This window comes from Lacerta agilis, chromosome 6 (genome assembly GCF_009819535.1).
Source record: "Lacerta agilis isolate rLacAgi1 chromosome 6, rLacAgi1.pri, whole genome shotgun sequence".
Lineage (NCBI taxonomy): Eukaryota > Metazoa > Chordata > Lepidosauria > Squamata > Lacertidae > Lacerta > Lacerta agilis.
Genome location: NC_046317.1, coordinates 3,482,631 through 3,499,261, shown reverse-complemented (window position 1 = coordinate 3,499,261; position 16,631 = coordinate 3,482,631). Strand labels below are relative to the sequence as shown.

Here is a 16,631-nt window from a genome sequence, read left to right as displayed (position 1 = left end):
AATCAAACACCCTTTCAATCTCCAACAGCTTACTTTCCAGGACTGTTGCCCACCCTTTTTGCAAACTCTTTGGGCTGATCAGTTCCATCACGTGGAGTAGAACAAAGGCTGCTTCTCTTCCCTCCCCACATCTGCACGGGGATGGCATGTCCAAAGTCAGATAGAGACATAGGCTGGCACCAGACACGCCTCGCTTCCTGCCCATAGACAGCACGATCAGGGAGAACAAGCAGGCACCAGGTGGTGCACTAGATTGGCCCAAAGGTATGGTCCATACTGGTCCAGCATTAAAACTTAATTCCAGGTGGAAACAAGAATGTAAGAGCCCTACAGGATCACAGCAGAGGCTCATCTTCTCCAGCATCCTGTTCTCATGGTGTTCAAACAATTGGCATTGTGTGTGGTCACACCTCATGTGACCTTTGGCCACCTCATGAGAAGAGAAGACTCCCTGGAAAAGACCCTGACGTTGGGAAAGATGGAGGGCACAAGGAGAAGGGGACGGCAGAGGATGAGATGGTTGGACAGTGTTCTCGAAGCGACTAGCATGAGTTTGGCCAAACTGCGGGAGGCAGTGGAGGATAGGCGTGCCTGGCGTGCTCTGGTCCATGGGGTCACGAAGAGTCGGACACGACTGAACAACAACAGTGGTCACACCCTCAAGAAATAAGTCCCGCTTGTTCAATGGGGCATCGTGCCAGGTTAGTGTGCATGAGATTGCACACTGTCTGTCCTTTCCGAGTCCACGTTGAAGTCCACAATTCTTGTAGATCATATGTGGTGAATGAGTAACACTGAGACAATCCCTCCTCCGCAAAGGGTAAGAAGAATATCGGAAGTAATGCCATCAGCAAACACAGTGGCATGGCCAAGGGTTTAGCAGCTAATGTGAAAGGAGTAATTTGCTCTTGCTAATTAAAAAAAAAAAGCCGTGGTGTTCCAATGTTGACACTGACATTTTGATATTTGCTCTCCTGCGCACGTGAGGTAGAATCAAGAAAGGCGCTTTCTCCTGCCTTATTATTTACAGCAGGCTGCACATGCAGAATCTTTAAATCCCAAATGCCCTCTGCTTATTAGAGCTAATCCTTGTTATGCCAAAGCTTTTCTGGTGGAAGAGAGAGAACTCGCGTATTTTTGCATTGCCCTCTTAAATCCATTATTTTCATTCAAGGTCTCAGAAAGGCCACGTCATAGTTTGACCTCTTCTCTGCACTTTTCGCTAGTACATAACCCTTCCCTACTCGCCTCTGCCCCCTTTTAGCAACGCTGTCTTCGCCTTCTCTTTGAGCTGTCCTGTTTAAGATTGCAAACCTTTCTGGGCAGCCGTGGGGGTTGCATATACACCAAACGTTCAACACACACGCCTCCCCCTGCCCCCAAAGTGTATTGTGTAAAAGGAAGTGTAGCTCTGTGAAGGAGGGAACTACAGTTCTCAGGATTCTCTGGGAGGTACTGTGTGCTTGAAATGTGCTTTGAATGCATGGTGCATACGTGGCCTGTGTCGTTTCTGGATTTTGGACACCTTCTGCCACACTAGAAAAAGTGACTAGGTTAATAAGACAATGACTCATGGCTCTCCATCCATCTAATCTAGTTCCAAAACACTGGCACTTAATGCACAGAACTCCACAGAGTGCTCTCTGACTCTCCCTCTGTTTAGACTCTGGCATGGTTAAGGACTGACCTCTTGCCATGGTGGGGCTGTGCTCTGTTTGTAAGGCACCATCTCTGTGCATGGAAGAACATTGCAGTCTTCTAAACCTTCACACAGGTTTCATCCACACTTCCACTTGTCCTACCGCTTTCCCCTGGGGAAACCCACTCTGTTCCGTTGAATCGGAGCAAACATCAGTGGGGGTTTCTGTGGGTTGGTGTTCGTGGGTTGATGTTTGCAGGGAAGAGTGGGGTTTCAGGGGAAAGTAGCAGGGCAAATAGAAAACCACTCGGACCCCTGCCTTCTAGGCACAGGACAAGAGGACGTCTCCCTAGCTAGGTATTAAACAGCTATAATTACCTGTTGGATTGATGCTAAAAATCACAATCTGGTTAAAACAGGACAGTTGAAAGCTATATTTATGTTGATCAGCTATTTAGGATAATGTTTTGGATTTATATCTATTTTTGCAATCCTAACCATGTCTAAAGGTAAAGGTAAAAGGACCCCTGACCATTTGGTCCAGTTGTGGACGACTCTGGGGTTGCGGCGCTCATCTCGCTTTACTGGCCGAGGGAGCCGACGTTTGTCCGCAGACAGTTTTTCTGGGTCATGTGGCCAGCATGACTAAGCCGCTTCTGGTGAACTTGACCAGCGCACGGAATCGCTGTTTACCTTCCTGCTGGAGTGGTACCTAGTTATCTACTTGCACTTTGACGTGCTTTCGAACTGCTAGGTTGGCAGGAGCTGGGACCGAGCAACGGGAGCTCATCCCGTTGCGGGTATTCGAACCGCCAACCTTCTGATCGGCAAGCCCTAGGCTCAGTGGTTTAACGCACAGTGCCACCCACGTCCCATTGTCTACTCCTAAGCAAATCCTATTTAGTCCAATGGGCTCCATAGAGTTAGGATTGCAGCCTTAGTCTCCTCACTATCAAACAGCTGGTTTACATAAATGCACCTTAATTGTTGAAGCTATGAACATGCAACCCTCACTCCTGCTTCAGGATGAAGGATTGTGCACAGAGCACCTGCTGGTGCACCCAGTCCATAATTCAGTTCAGTTACTGGGGGGGGGGAGGGTTGTTGAACTAAAAAATACCACCTCTTTTCAGTTGCTGTGACTGGGACCTGAAAAGCAGCAAGGGGAGAGGCTGCACAGTGCTTTCCCTCCTTGCTGCGTGACCCACCAAATTCCTTCCCAGATCTTTTCCCTATGAGGAGAAAGGCAGCTTGGGAGGGGGTGATTTTCAGAGGAGAAACAGCAGGAAGAGGGAAGGGTAAAGCAACTCCGGCCACCTCAGTTATTTGCTTGAAACTGGCAGTCTCCCATACCTGTTCTTCGGGGGGGGGGGGTATATTTGCTGGAGAGGAAGGTGTGGTTGTGCTGCTGGTTGAGGAGATCTCAGTTTGTTACATCATGATGCATATGAAAGTGTCCATGCAACCCGAACTTACACAACCTTACTTGGAAATCACTTGCATTGAATTCCATAGGCACTTTGTAGGTGTGTTTCAGATAACTGCCTTAGTTCACAGGCTGAGTGGGGAACACATCTCAAGGACATGTAGCTCCTTGCAGAGATTTGTGGGTCACTTTACCTCTTACGGTCAATATATTGGCTCTTCCTCCAGTTGCTCCACCTGAGAACCTGCGAGTGGCTGTGGTTGGCGACAGGTCCATCGACCTGGAATGGGATGGGCCAATGGCCGTGACTGAATATGTGATCTCCTACCAGCCAGCAACGCCTGGGGGTCTGCAGCTCCAGCAGAGGGTGCCTGGGGACTGGAGCAGTGTCACCATCAAGGAGCTGGAGCCAGGTTTGACATACAACATCACCATCTATGCCGTCATCAGTGATGTGCTCAGTGCCCCAGCCGGGGTCAAGGTGGCCACCCGTAAGTATTGCATGGTTTTTTCGGCGCCAAGCATGCCATTTAAAATGGAGAAGGAGCTGCCTAAATGTTGCCCCCTCTTCATGGAGGGAGATGTTCTCCTGATTGATTTAGAAGAGAGAAGAGCAATCCTGACAGCACTCTTGGGTTGGGGAGGGGAACCTGTGGCTCTCCAGATGTTCTTGCACTCACAACTCCTATCTGCCCCAGCTAGTATAGTTGGGGGTCATAGGAACTGTAGTCCAGCAATATGTGGAGAGTCGCTCTATGCGGTTTTGCTCAGTGGGCTTCAAAGATAGGTTCTTGTGGTTCAGATAGTATGATTTTGAAAGACTCCGCTCAGGATCAACCTATCTAGGAAAAGAAAAGCAAAACAACTTACAATCAGCAAAAATTTCCCCTTGGAGTTTCGCTTTCTTCTTGCATTTTGCATTGGGTGTTCCCCCTTTGTTCTCTTCACCCCACTGATCTGGGTTCAGAAGTAAAGTCTGTGTGCGGTGGACAAGTTTTGGGAAATCGCTCAAGTACACACAGCCTAGCAGACATCCCAGGCAGGCAGTGAGCTGCATAGTTCCAACAAAGAAGAGTTTATTGCTAGGCAGTTGACATCCTCAGAAAGAGGAGCTGAGAACTGCAAGCTGTAGGTTCAAGCTTGCATATTTATACCTTTGCGTTGCTCCATACAGCACCAGTCAAAGTTTGTACCTCTCAAGTTTTTGTGTGCTCATCCTAAAGCTGCATTCATGCCATCTCTAAGAGCAGACACTCATTTTAGTAGAATTGGCAGAATAACTTTAATCTTCATTACATTACAGTTTGTTTAGGCTGTTAGGTGTACTGAGAAAATAATTTTAAAAGTTGAATAGATCAGAGCCTGATGGGAGCTGGAAGCAACCCCATGGTACTGTTAGGGGCTCTCAATACTCTTCCATTTCATATTCCTCAGGCCTACCTGGAATGCTAGGAACTGAGACCTTCTGCCTGCAATTCAGATGCTCTACCACTGAACCACACTTCCATCGTAGCTGATTTTCCCACTCATCGTGTTTTTGATCATGGAAAGTCGAGATTTGGGTTACATGTTGACAATTAAAACTGGGTTACAGTGCAGCTAACACAACCTCTCTCCCCCACCTTTTCTTCACCGCTATGTTCCAGAACTCTCCACTCCACAAGGGCTGCAGTTCAAAACAATCACAGAGACCACCGTCGAGATGCAGTGGGAGCCCTTCTCCTTCTTGTTTGATGGCTGGGAGATCAGCTTTATCCCCAAGGTATCATTCAGAGTGGTCCTTCTTCCAAGAGCACATTCGCACCATCCAGCTGGAGCCCAAGAGAGTCAGACCATCGTGTTTCAGCTTGGTTACTTGATTGTCAGAGGGGTTTTTGTGGGAAGGGAGCAAGGGGCAGGAGGGAGGCTGAATTGGTTGATGCCAGTGTCCCTTCAGATCCACCAGAGGACAGCAAGCAGGAGGAGGACACAGCAGTGTTAAAAGCTGGCTGCCATCTGTTTGTGGCACAATGTGGTCCAGATGCCATTGGCTTCATATATGGTGGAGCTTTGGTGAGTTCCTGGTTCTCCTTTCCTGCCAGGGGCAAATTACATTGGTCATCTCCATCTCTAAGGGTCTAATACTGCGAGGGCCAATGTGGATGTTGCATTACTAGTACAAATAGTGAGCTCCTGAATTATTCCACTTCCCCACTCATAATACATTTCTAAAGGAAGGGTATGTAGATCTCAGTAGTTAGGACTGTTTCATGCCATTACACTTCTTCCATGTTAGTTGAATAGGGAGTGATCAGTTTTTAAGGCAAACATGTTACATCCCAGGCAAGGGGAATCTGTTTGGCCTGATGGGCCAGATCTAATCTCCCCCACCCCCGCAGGCCACCTTTTATCAAGTGAGTGGGTCCCCCACCTGTCAATCATCTGGTGTCATAATGATGCCGAGTGCTTGGCATGTGGGTTGTCCTGCACACCTATCAAAGTTGGCCCATGGGGATGCAGGGTGGGGTTATTGTCCATCCACATCAGCTGATACCTGGGGAATTCAGTCCTGCTTTCTGCAGAGTTTGGGCACCCCAGGAGGTTCCAAGCAGGAACTCACCAGGGTACCTGAACCTGTGTGTTCAACCTGCTGGAATTACACTGCAAGTGGCAGAGTGCAATGCTGGGTTGCTGCAGAAAAGAGCATTCCTGTTCCTCCATCCACAAGGCAGGACCCTACACATGAGTAACACATGAACAGGACCCTTAAGTGTGTGTTTATTGAAAAGGTTCCTTAGAAATTCATTTTCTATCAAACTGTGCCTGTATAATGCATTGTGGCAAGCCTTGTTTTGTTTGTAATAAGGTGTCAAAGCCCCGGTGTATATGCCCTTCACACTGACTGCTATTTGCAAAAACATTGAAGAGTCAGAGACGCATTGACATGAGTATGGCATGATAGGTAATTTGGCCCTGAAAATTAAGATTTCCTATTTAACAGAGCAAGTATCTTAAGAAAAAAATAATCAAAGGTTGGGATATGCTGGGGTTTATTGGACTTCAGAACACATGTGTAAACAAAGCAATCTTCCCATATAAAGGGAATCATATTAAAATTTGGTTTGCTAATACCACCATTTCTTCCAAACTTCAATCCAGATTGTTTAATCTCCCCAGGACAATGAAGGGGGCGTGATTGCACAGCTCCCTAGCAGTGTGACAACCTTTAATCAGACGGGTCTGAAACCAGGTGAGGAGTACACAGTCAACGTGGTCGCCCTCAAGGAACAAGCCCGCAGTCCGCCAGCCTCAGCCAGTGTCTCAACCCGTGAGTAGCCCACCCTGAAGTTCTGTGCCAGTTTGAGGGTTAACAGCAAATTTTTTTCCAGGTAGGACTGAAGATTGTACTGAGGCTTATATGCAATTGCACCTAAATGGAACCCACATATTGTGAGGCAGACTCCCTCTGAATTCCTGGTACCCACAACAGGAGAGCTTCTGCCTTCATGTTGTTCTGCTGGTGCGATTCCCAGAAGCTTCTCTGCCTGACCATGGCTGAAAAGAGGAAACTGGAGACTAGAGCTAAACTTTTGATCTGATCTCACAGGGCTCATTCTGTGGGCAACAGATGAATTGGTAGTTAGCATTATGCAGAATTCATCATGCGAAAGGCTGGACTGGATAAATCCCAAGCCGGAATTAAGATTGCCGGAAGAAATATCAACAGCCTCAGATATGCTGATGACACAACCTTGATGGCAGAAAGTGAGGAGGAATTAAAGAACCTCTTAATGAGGGTGAAAGAGGAGAGCGCAAAATATGGCCTGAAGCTCAACATCAAAAAAACTAAGATCATGACCACTGGTCCCATCATCTCCTGGCAAATAGAAGGGGAAGAAATGGAGGCAGTGAGAGATTTTACTTTCTTGGGCTCCATGATCACTGCAGATTGCGACTGCAGTCACGAAATTAGATGATGCCTGCTTCTTGGGAGAAAAGCAATGACAAACCTAGACAGCGTCTTAAAAACCAGAGACAACTTGCCAACAAAGGTCCGTATAGTTAAAGCTATGGTTTTCCTAGTAGTGGTGTATGGAAGTGAGAGCTGGACCATAAAGAAGGCTGATTGCCAAAGAATTGATGTTTATGAATTATGGTGCTGGAGGAGACTCTTGAGAGTCCCATTGACTGCAAGAAGATCAAACCTATCCATTCTTAAGGAAATCAGCCCTGAGTGCTCACTGGAAGGACAGATCCTGAAGCTTTGGCCACCTCATGAGAAGAGAAGACTCCCTGGAAAAGACCCTGATGTTGGGAAAGATGGAGGGCACAAGGAGAAGGGGACGACAGAGGATGAGATGGTTGGACAGTGTTCTCGAAGCTACCAACATGAGCCTGACCAAACTGCGGGAGGCAGTGGAAGACAGGAGTGCCTGGCGTGCTCTGGTCCATGGGGTAACGAAGAGTCGGACACGACTAAACAACAAAAATTCTAACTCCTGTTTGTTTCTAGCTTTGAAGCTGCAGCAAATTGGATCTCATTCAGCCGGCTCCTGGTAATTGTGTGAAATGGCTCCATTCACCAAAAACCATCTTTAAGGCGGGGGGGGGGGGGGAGAACGCATAAACAGCTCTTGCAAAGTTCTCAGAGAGAGGGATGTGCCAAGATGGTTGATAATTCTAAAGCAATTAATGGTCCTTGGAGTGAGGAGTAGGAAATATGTGCCAAGTATCACGTTGGTACAAGCAGCCCTTTCGCTCAAACAAAAGAGAATCTGCTGAACAACAATCAGCAATTCTGATGCAGATCATAGTCACCCTGTCATTATGTTAGCAGGAATATGCAGACATTCCTTCTCTTTCTTTCTCTTTTCCTTTACAGATGTTGTATGTTTGAGAATTGCTTGCAGGATGTGGTTTACAAGTGGCACCTACAGGCCATGTGAAGCAACTGCCCCTTTTAAAGTGCTCTTTAGATCAGTGTTTTTCAACCTTTTTTGGGCAAAGGCACACTTGTTTCATGAAAAAAATCATGAGGCACACCACCATTAGAAAATGTTAAAAAAATTAACTCTGTGCCTATATTGACTATATATAAAGTAATTCTCTTGAATAGGAATCAAATAAACAATTTTTTCCCACGGCACACCAGGCAACATCTCGCGGCACACTAGTGTGCCGCGGAACAGTGGTTGAAAAACACTGCTTTAGATGTTTAAACAAAATAAAAAAATATATACAAAATTCCTTCCAGAAGCACCTTAGAGACCAACTAAGTTTGTTCTTGGTATGAGCTTTCGTGTGCATGCACACTTCTTCAGATACACGAAAACTCATACCAAGAACAAACTTAGTTGGTCTCTAAGGTGCTACTGGAAGGATTTTTATTTTTTTTTTGACTATGGTAGACCAACACAGCTACCTACCTGTAACTGGAACTTTTGATGTTTGTTCATCTATGGGTGCATTTTGCAAATGTTCTGAATGACACCTTGTTTCGAAATTAAAACATGGAGGCACACTTCATGTTTAAACAGGAAAATGCCTCCTGTTAGATTTTGTAAAAATTTCCCACCGTTAGACCTCAGCCACCCGCTGACTTTCTGCATGAGTCACTTTTCTGCCTGGAAGGAGTCAATAATTCATCCAGAGAAGCTGTGGGCATTGTCCTCTTCTTAGGGTGGGAAACGCTTTGCCAAGAGTTATTGAATTATCAATGGATGCCCCCAAAGCAGCAAAATTACCTCCCCCTACTAGAGACGGGGTGAGCTCCCGCTGCTCGGTCCCAGCTCCTGCCCACCTAGCAGTTCGAAAGCACGTCAAAGTGCAAGTAGATAAATAGGGACCGCTCCGGCGGGAAAGTAAACGGCGTTTCCGTGCGCTGCTCTGGTTCCCCAGAAGCGGCTTTGTCATGCTGGCCACATGACCCGGAAACTGTCTATGGACAAACACCGGCTCCCTTGGCCTATAGAGCGAGATGAGCGCCGCAACCCCAGAGTCAGACACGACTGGACCTAATGGTCAGGGGTCCCTTTACCCTTTACCTTTACTGGAGACTGATTTGAAGGAGACACAGTCAGAGCAGCAAATCTTGCAGAGAAGCAGTAGACAGCCTCCCTTGAACACTGATAGTCTTGGCTCTGTGTTTTTTAAAAATTAATTTCTGTCAGCACGCATTTGGAAAGTATCATTTGTGGTATATATATATCTAACAAACAGTTGGTGCTGCTTGCCTCAGCTTCACCCAGAGTCAATAAATAAGCCTTTAACCTGACTTTATGTCTATATACATATATCTACTTGAATTCTATGTGAATTATCCCCTTCTTTCTCTCCTCAAATGTCCCATTCTGGCTTTCCTCCCTATTCCGCACCTTTGGCCACCTTTTGTCATCTGTTTTCCCTAGAAAGCTGACTTCTATACATGCCAGATATGTTACATTTTAGGATCCTCACATTTACCTAAAAGTTCATAGCTATGGGGTGATTGTCGTTTTCTTCCAGGCAAGGGTCTGTTAGACTGGGCTTCCACATTGCCACAATTTAAGAACAAACATAAATAATTATCCAATAGACATGCAAACTTATTTGACTTTGCTCTCTTGCTCAGGTCATTTGGATATGGCTATGGCTCTGCTCCCCCTGCTGTTGTTTGGGTTACATGGCATAGGTGAATCTGTAGATGTGGCGTGGGAAAGGTGGTTTTGCCTCAGGCCAAACGAGACACCTTGGCCCTGAAAATGTGCACGCTTTTAAAAATGCAAATGGCAGCTAGAAGCCCTTGTCTTGCTCAAATTTCCTTGCCTTCCTTGCCTTGCAAATCGTATTATTTAAATAAACTTCTTAATGAAGTTTCTTAATGATGGGGAAATTACAAAGTGGGAAATTAAAAATGTAGCTACAAGGGTAGTAGGTTGGCCTCTGCTATGATGGGCTATCATGAAAATAAATTATACTGGGGTTCAAATAGGCATATTTATCACCCTTTGATCCCACTGACTTACACAGGTGAATGAACAGTTTCAGATCAAACACCACAAAGAGAACTTTCAATAATCTAACGTCAGACACAATGTTTTTCAGTGGAAGCTGTTCAAACACTTGGCTGAGATTTACCAAGCGCTGAATAATAACCAAGAGAGGTGAAATATGGCATGTGTCTGAGTGAACCAAACCAAATGTTGGCACATCTGTCTCCTACTACTTCCTCTTCCTCATTTTTATTAGGAATATCAATTTACAGTGCGATCGTCCTATACTTGTTGATTCCGTAGTCAGCCCCATTGAGTTGAACGTATGTGATAAAACAAATAAATAACTTGCCACTACCAAACCGTGCTTTACGAGGCCAATGTGCCTCTTGCAGAACACGGTTTAGGCTTTCACCAGCACAAAGGGAGAAAACTGAAACCTGTGGAATAGAAACTGGAATAATAGTCCTCAAATCCACAGGCAAGAAATAAGTCTGAGATTAGATGCACAGCGAGAACAGCAGGGTAATGAAGCTTTGGTACACAAGTGATTAACAAGCATTTCCCTCCTGTTTTAGCTGCAGCATAGTTTTGTCTTACACTAGTGCAAACTAGCAAATGCTTGGTGCAGCTTCAGTTCCCAACCCAAGTACTGCAGCCCTGCTGATGCGGACAATTAACCCCATCTCCCCTCATGCCCAATTTGAGCTGATTTACTTTCCATTCATTGTTGGATGTGGGTGAGGAGGTGGAATTAATTGCACACATTCTTCCGCATGGTACGGATGGAAGTGGTGGCTGGGTGCAGAAACTCTTGTGCATAAAAAGTAGATTTTTAAAAATGTGCATATAGAGAGAGAAAGAAAGTTTTCATTCAATCAATGCTTAATTGTTTTTAAATTATTATTTATCTATGTCTTTAGCTGTTATTGTTTTTATCTTTAAGCTGCCCTGAGCACCTTCCGGGGGGAAAGTGGAGTATTAATAAATTTATATCAATAATAATGAATGTGCATGCCAGTTGAGGATTAAATGACCCTTAGGGGATCCTCGTGTGATGGACATGCCATCGTAAGCAACAGAGTATAACTAGGTAGCATCTGCAACTCTGACGCATATCTCCACGCATATATTTTTTGTTCTTGTCCTTCCTAAAAGCAATGCTACCTGCTTACAGCTTGCATGCATATCCAAGAGGATGGACGGAGAAGCAGAAATCGCACACGTCCTCAGTATAGATTCTTAGAGCAAAAATCCATTAAAGTCTTTCTTCTCTGTCTATTCCTCTTGTATAATGTGTCTCTTTCTTCCAATTTTTTTTTAATGCACCAACTGTGTCTAGTAATTGATGGACCAACCCAGATATTGGTGAGAGATGTCTCAGACACAGTGGCATTTGTTGAATGGACTCCACCCCGGGCTAAAGTTGACTACATTCTGCTGAAGTATGGCCTCGAGAATGGAGAAGGGGGAAGGACCACCTTCCGACTACAACCCCCCCTCAGCCAGTACTCCATGCAGGCCCTGCGCCCTGGCTCACGGTACGAAGTCTCCATCGCTGCTGTCCGTGGGACCAATGAGAGCGACGCCGCAGTCACCCTCTTTGTCACAGGTATGCCAAAGACAAACAAGCATTAGCAGATAAGGGACTCAGGTGGTGCTGTGGGTTAAACCACAGAGTCTAGAGCTTGCCGATCAGAAGGTCGGCGGTTCGAATCCCTGCAACGGGGTGAGCTCCCGTTGTTCGGTCCCACCTCCTGCCCACCTAGCAGTTCGAAAGCACGTCAAAGTGCAAGTAGATAAATAGGGACCGCTCCGGCGGGAAGGTAAGCGTCGTTTCCGTGCGCTGCTCTGGTTCGCCAGAAAGCGGCTTTGTCATGGTGGCCACAAGACCCGGAAGCTGTCTGCAGACAAACACCGGCTCCCTTGGCCTATAGAGCAAGATGAGCGCCGCAACCCCAGAGTCGGACACAACTGGACCTAATGGTCAGGGGTCCCTTTACCTTACTCACCCGCAGCTAAAGATGCATTCATATGTTATCACCTTTTCCCTTCTCCACAACATGAAGGTGCCCAACCTATAGAAGAGTCTGTAGTTTAGTGGCAGCGGATCTGCTTCGCATTCAGAAGCTTGTGGTTTCAGCCTCCAGCATCTGCACGGGGCTCTGATATTAGCTGGGGGAGATGCATCTGCCTGAGATCCTAGAGAGCTTCTGCCAATGGGGCTAAATGAACCTGTGGTATAAAGGAGATTCTCGTACGTCCTGGCAATGGCAGGCATGAGGTTTCATTGCATTATGCTTTCATTCTGCCTCGCCCTGTTTTCAAAGAATCGCTCGCTAGTCATTACTCCAACAACAGCATCGGTAAGAAAATCAGTTTGTAATGTAAAAGGTCATCCATGCTGGGGAGATGCTGTTCTTAAGGAGACGCAGGCAGGGCAGATGCCGCTGGGCTAATGGAGTTCTCCATCCTTCTGCTTTAGGCAGCTTTAGATTGGGGATGGGAAAGTGATACAGGCACTTGCAGAATGTAAAGTGCATCTGCTGTCACTATGCAGGAGTACTTAGGAAAAATTAAATAACTCAAAGCCTATAGAGAGTGAACTGCTTTAAATGACGGTACCGTAAAAGAGGAGGTGGAAAGTAGATTTTGGAACTGTTTTATGGCTTAGATATTGCCTGTCATAAAGATGCTGTTATCCGTATGAAGAGACCTTGCTGACTGCACTTAAGTGTAAGGGGGATGTGCACTTAATTGATTCGCTGAGTCTTTTGTTCTCTAACTTTTGTGTCATAATCAAAAAGGCAACCGAGGCAGCAAAACTGTGGCGTTATAAATCTGTCGCTCCTGTTTCAACACTACACAGGGTGTTCACAATTTGCCTTCAGTACCACCAATTCGCCACCACACTTGTGGGAATGTCAGGGAAGGAGACCTCAAAGATGCACAAAAGGCAGTGTGATAACTGAACCAGAGGAAAGCTTTAACTTGGAAGGCATTGGACACAAACTCTGTGTTAGCCCCATTACTTTGAATGGGAAATACAGGTGAAACTCGAAAAATTAGAATATCGTGGAAAGGTTCGTTTCTTTCAGTAATTCAACTTAAAAGGTGAAACTAATAGATGAGATAGACTCATGACATGCAAAGCGAGATATGTCAAGCCTTTATTTGTTATAAATGTGATGATTATGGCGTACGGCTGATGCGAACCCCAAATTAACAATCTCAACTTTGGGGTTTTCATCAGCTGTACACCATAATCATCACAATTATAACCAACAAAGGCTTGACATATCTCGCTTTGCGTGTCATAAGTCTATCTCATATATTAAACTCCAGTAGCTAATGAAAACAATTGCTTACATAAATGGACTTTTGCACGATACTCTAATTTTTCGAGTTTCACCTGCAAGTGCACCTTACAGAAAATCATATGCTTGTCTATTTGGAAGTTCAGTCAGGTAAGTGAATATAAGAATATAGCTTTAGTTTGGATTAGTAATGGAGGCAAGAATTCAGTTCACATTTAAAGACAAACCGACCTGATTTGCACTTTGTGAAATGTTGCCATTGCTCAAAATTTGCACCTCTTTGAATTTTGCAGTGCCAAATAATGTGTACAAAAATGCAGCTGTGCAGTTAAAGTGTGCATGAAATGCATACATTAGTGAACATAACATACAAATGTCCACTATATCAGGGGGAATTGCTTTGCAAAAATGTGTATATTAGGAGAAAGTCACACTAATATGCTGGTGAGTTTCTGAAAGCCTTTTTAAAGGAAAAGAAATTACAAACTGGTGTCGACATGAGGAAAAATGAATTTAAGACTGGCAAAATTAGAAGCTGGGAGAACCTAAGATCTCCCGTTTCACTTGCACATTTTGAATGCCTCCTAGGATCTCTGGCAGAACAATCTTCCATACACGAGCTTTGGTGCTGACTGAAAAAAGAAGGGACCAAATGGGTGACCAGATGCCAAGGAAGATCAGACTACCTGCACCTTTCATTATTGTACACATGAAGGGCTTTCAGCAGCTGTAACTTGCATGACGCGTTACACCTGCTGAAATCCATACCTGTACACAACTATGAAATGTGCAGCAGCCCTCTCCTCATTGGCACCTGGCCACCCTAAATCAAACGCAGGCACGAAAGGAGGCACAGAAGATAAAAAGTTGTATCCAGCTTAGGATAGGCAATTGACATTTCCCTCTCCACCCCTAACACCCCCCCCCCCAAAAAAACAATGCAGCCCTGTATCTTCCCCACATCAGCTCCAGATGGCTGGGGGGCGGGGACACAGAACAGTCTTGCAGGGGAAGGATGTGGGTGCACAACAGACATTGTTCCACTCACACAAAACACTACGTAGTGCTATTTTGCTTGCAGTGTGCTGTAGTGGTTAAGAGTGGTATACTCGTAATCTGGGGAACCGGGTTCACGTCTCGGCTCCTCCACATGCAGCTGCTGGGTGACCTTGGGCTAGTCACACTTCTCTGAAGTCTCTCAGCCCCACTCACCTCACAGAGTGTTTGTTGTGGGGGAGGAAGGGAAAGGGGAATGTTAGCCGCTTTGAGACTCCTTCGGGTAGTGAAAAGCGGGATACCAAATCCAAACTCTTCTTCTTCTTCTTCTGCACGCCCCCCAATTGTCATCTGCCAAGATTCCAATCAGTGACCTCCAGTTGGTTCTGCGGTGAAAATGCAAACAAACTGAAAAAATGAGCGCAGCACTTGGGATTCAAAATATGAACTCTCTGGAAGGCTGTAGTTTGCTTACAGAGTGCATATTTCCATATGAAATCTTTTGTCGCCTCAAACCCACAGTTCATGTCGTGATTGGGAACATAGCTTAGTGTTAAGGGTCTGTGCTTAGCATCTCTGTTTTAAAAGATTGTTGGGTAACTAAGCTAGAAAAGATGTCTGAGGAACTCAGAAGGCCATTGCCAGTCACAGTGGACTGAACTGAGCTGGAGGAAGCAAAGGGCTGACTCAACACAGGACAGCTTCGTTCATATTCCTCGGGTGCCTTTAGGGGAGTGGCTGTGGCCCTGGTAAGAGTCCCAGTCCAGCATCCTGTTCTCACAGTGGACAACTAGATGCCTATGGATAGCCTATAAGAAGGACTTTAGTGGACTTTGCGCGTGGACTACCCAGGCTCCGTTCCTAAATTTGAAAGGATTTCAAAAAGCAGGGCCATGAAATATTTCTTTGCCTGAGGCTGCAGAGAACGACTTCCAGGTACAGTCGACAGGCCTGGCCTGGATTGAACTGCCTCATTATAAGGCAGCTTCATATGAAAGTTTATTTAAAAATATTGCTGAGAGTTTTGAATCTGTTTCTTCCGATGTGCTTCAACTTTAAATCTGATCACTTGGCTTTCCCTCATTTGATTTCCTTTCAAAGCCATTAACCATCCAAATAGCTTATTAGTGAATGAGGCAGATTTGCTATCATCTCAGACCTACACATTATATTTATATTATGAACTAGATGTCTCACTGAACAATGTTCTCCAAATTATAATTAGATAAAGACCATGAAGTGCTTTGCATACTTTAATGCATTACATGAATGATAAGGGGTTATCATTAGTATTAGTTAATGAGCAAGTTCCTTGGCTCTGTACAAGAGTTATTGGCTCGAATTCTCAGAGTGGATTTATGCAGAAGAATGAGATAGCAGGAAATCAAAATAATTTAACTTGTATTGTGTTGGGGGGGGGTGGGAAACTCCAAGTTCTTCAGCCAGATTTCTTAAAGAAACAGCAAGGTTACACTTTTGAAAATGACTTTCTTATGCAAAGGCCTTACAGTTTAGGAGAGTACAAAGACTGTAGCTGTAGGAGCAAGAGTAAAGCAAGTCACTGACTATTTCCTTTTCAAACGCAGAAATTGATGCTCCCAAGAACTTGCGTGTGCTCTCCCGGACATATGACAGCCTGGAACTTGAGTGGGACAACAGCGAGGCAGAGGTGGAGAATTTCAAGGTCATCTATAGCACTCTGGCCGGAGAGCAGTACCATGAGCTTCTGGTGCCACGAAGTGCAAGTGCCACAACCCGGGCCACCCTCACAGGTAACCTTCCTCATCAATGGCATGGGTGGTTTTTATTTTTCCTCGCAGAATTTACAAGCAGGAAAATGTTATAATTGATTTTGAGTATGTCTGTATGATTCTTTTTAAAAGCACTATTTTTTCTTAAAAATGTAAACATTTTGTGAGTGTTGTAATGAACATGCAAAGTGAGGTTAATTTTACTTTAGGTTTTTGTACAGTCAACACAGGTGAAACTCGAAAAATTAGAATATCGTGGAAAGGTTCATTTCTTCCAGTAATTCAACTTAAAAGGTGAAACTAATATATGAGATAGACTCATGACATGCAAAGCGAGATATGTCAAGCCTTTATTTGTTATAATTGTGATGATTATGGCGTACAGCTGATGAGAACCCCAAATTAACAATTTCAACTTTGGGGTTTTCATCAGCTGTACGCCATAATCATCACAATTATAACCAACAAAGGCTTGACATATCTCTCTTTGCATGTCTTGAATCTATCTCATATATTAAACTCCATTAGCTAATGAAAACAATTGCTTACATA

General features: G+C 45.0%; 1 protein-coding gene across 1 annotated transcript in view; it reads left to right on the top strand.

The window, feature by feature from the left end:
* TNR (tenascin R) overlaps positions 1 to 16,631 on the top strand; it is a 213,709-nt gene that overhangs the window by 139,245 nt on the left and 57,833 nt on the right. The window contains 5 exon segments of the mRNA XM_033151259.1: positions 3,293 to 3,556; positions 4,712 to 4,827; positions 6,222 to 6,372; positions 11,358 to 11,627; positions 15,915 to 16,100. Of these exon segments, the coding sequence (XP_033007150.1) occupies positions 3,293 to 3,556; positions 4,712 to 4,827; positions 6,222 to 6,372; positions 11,358 to 11,627; positions 15,915 to 16,100 (987 nt within the window).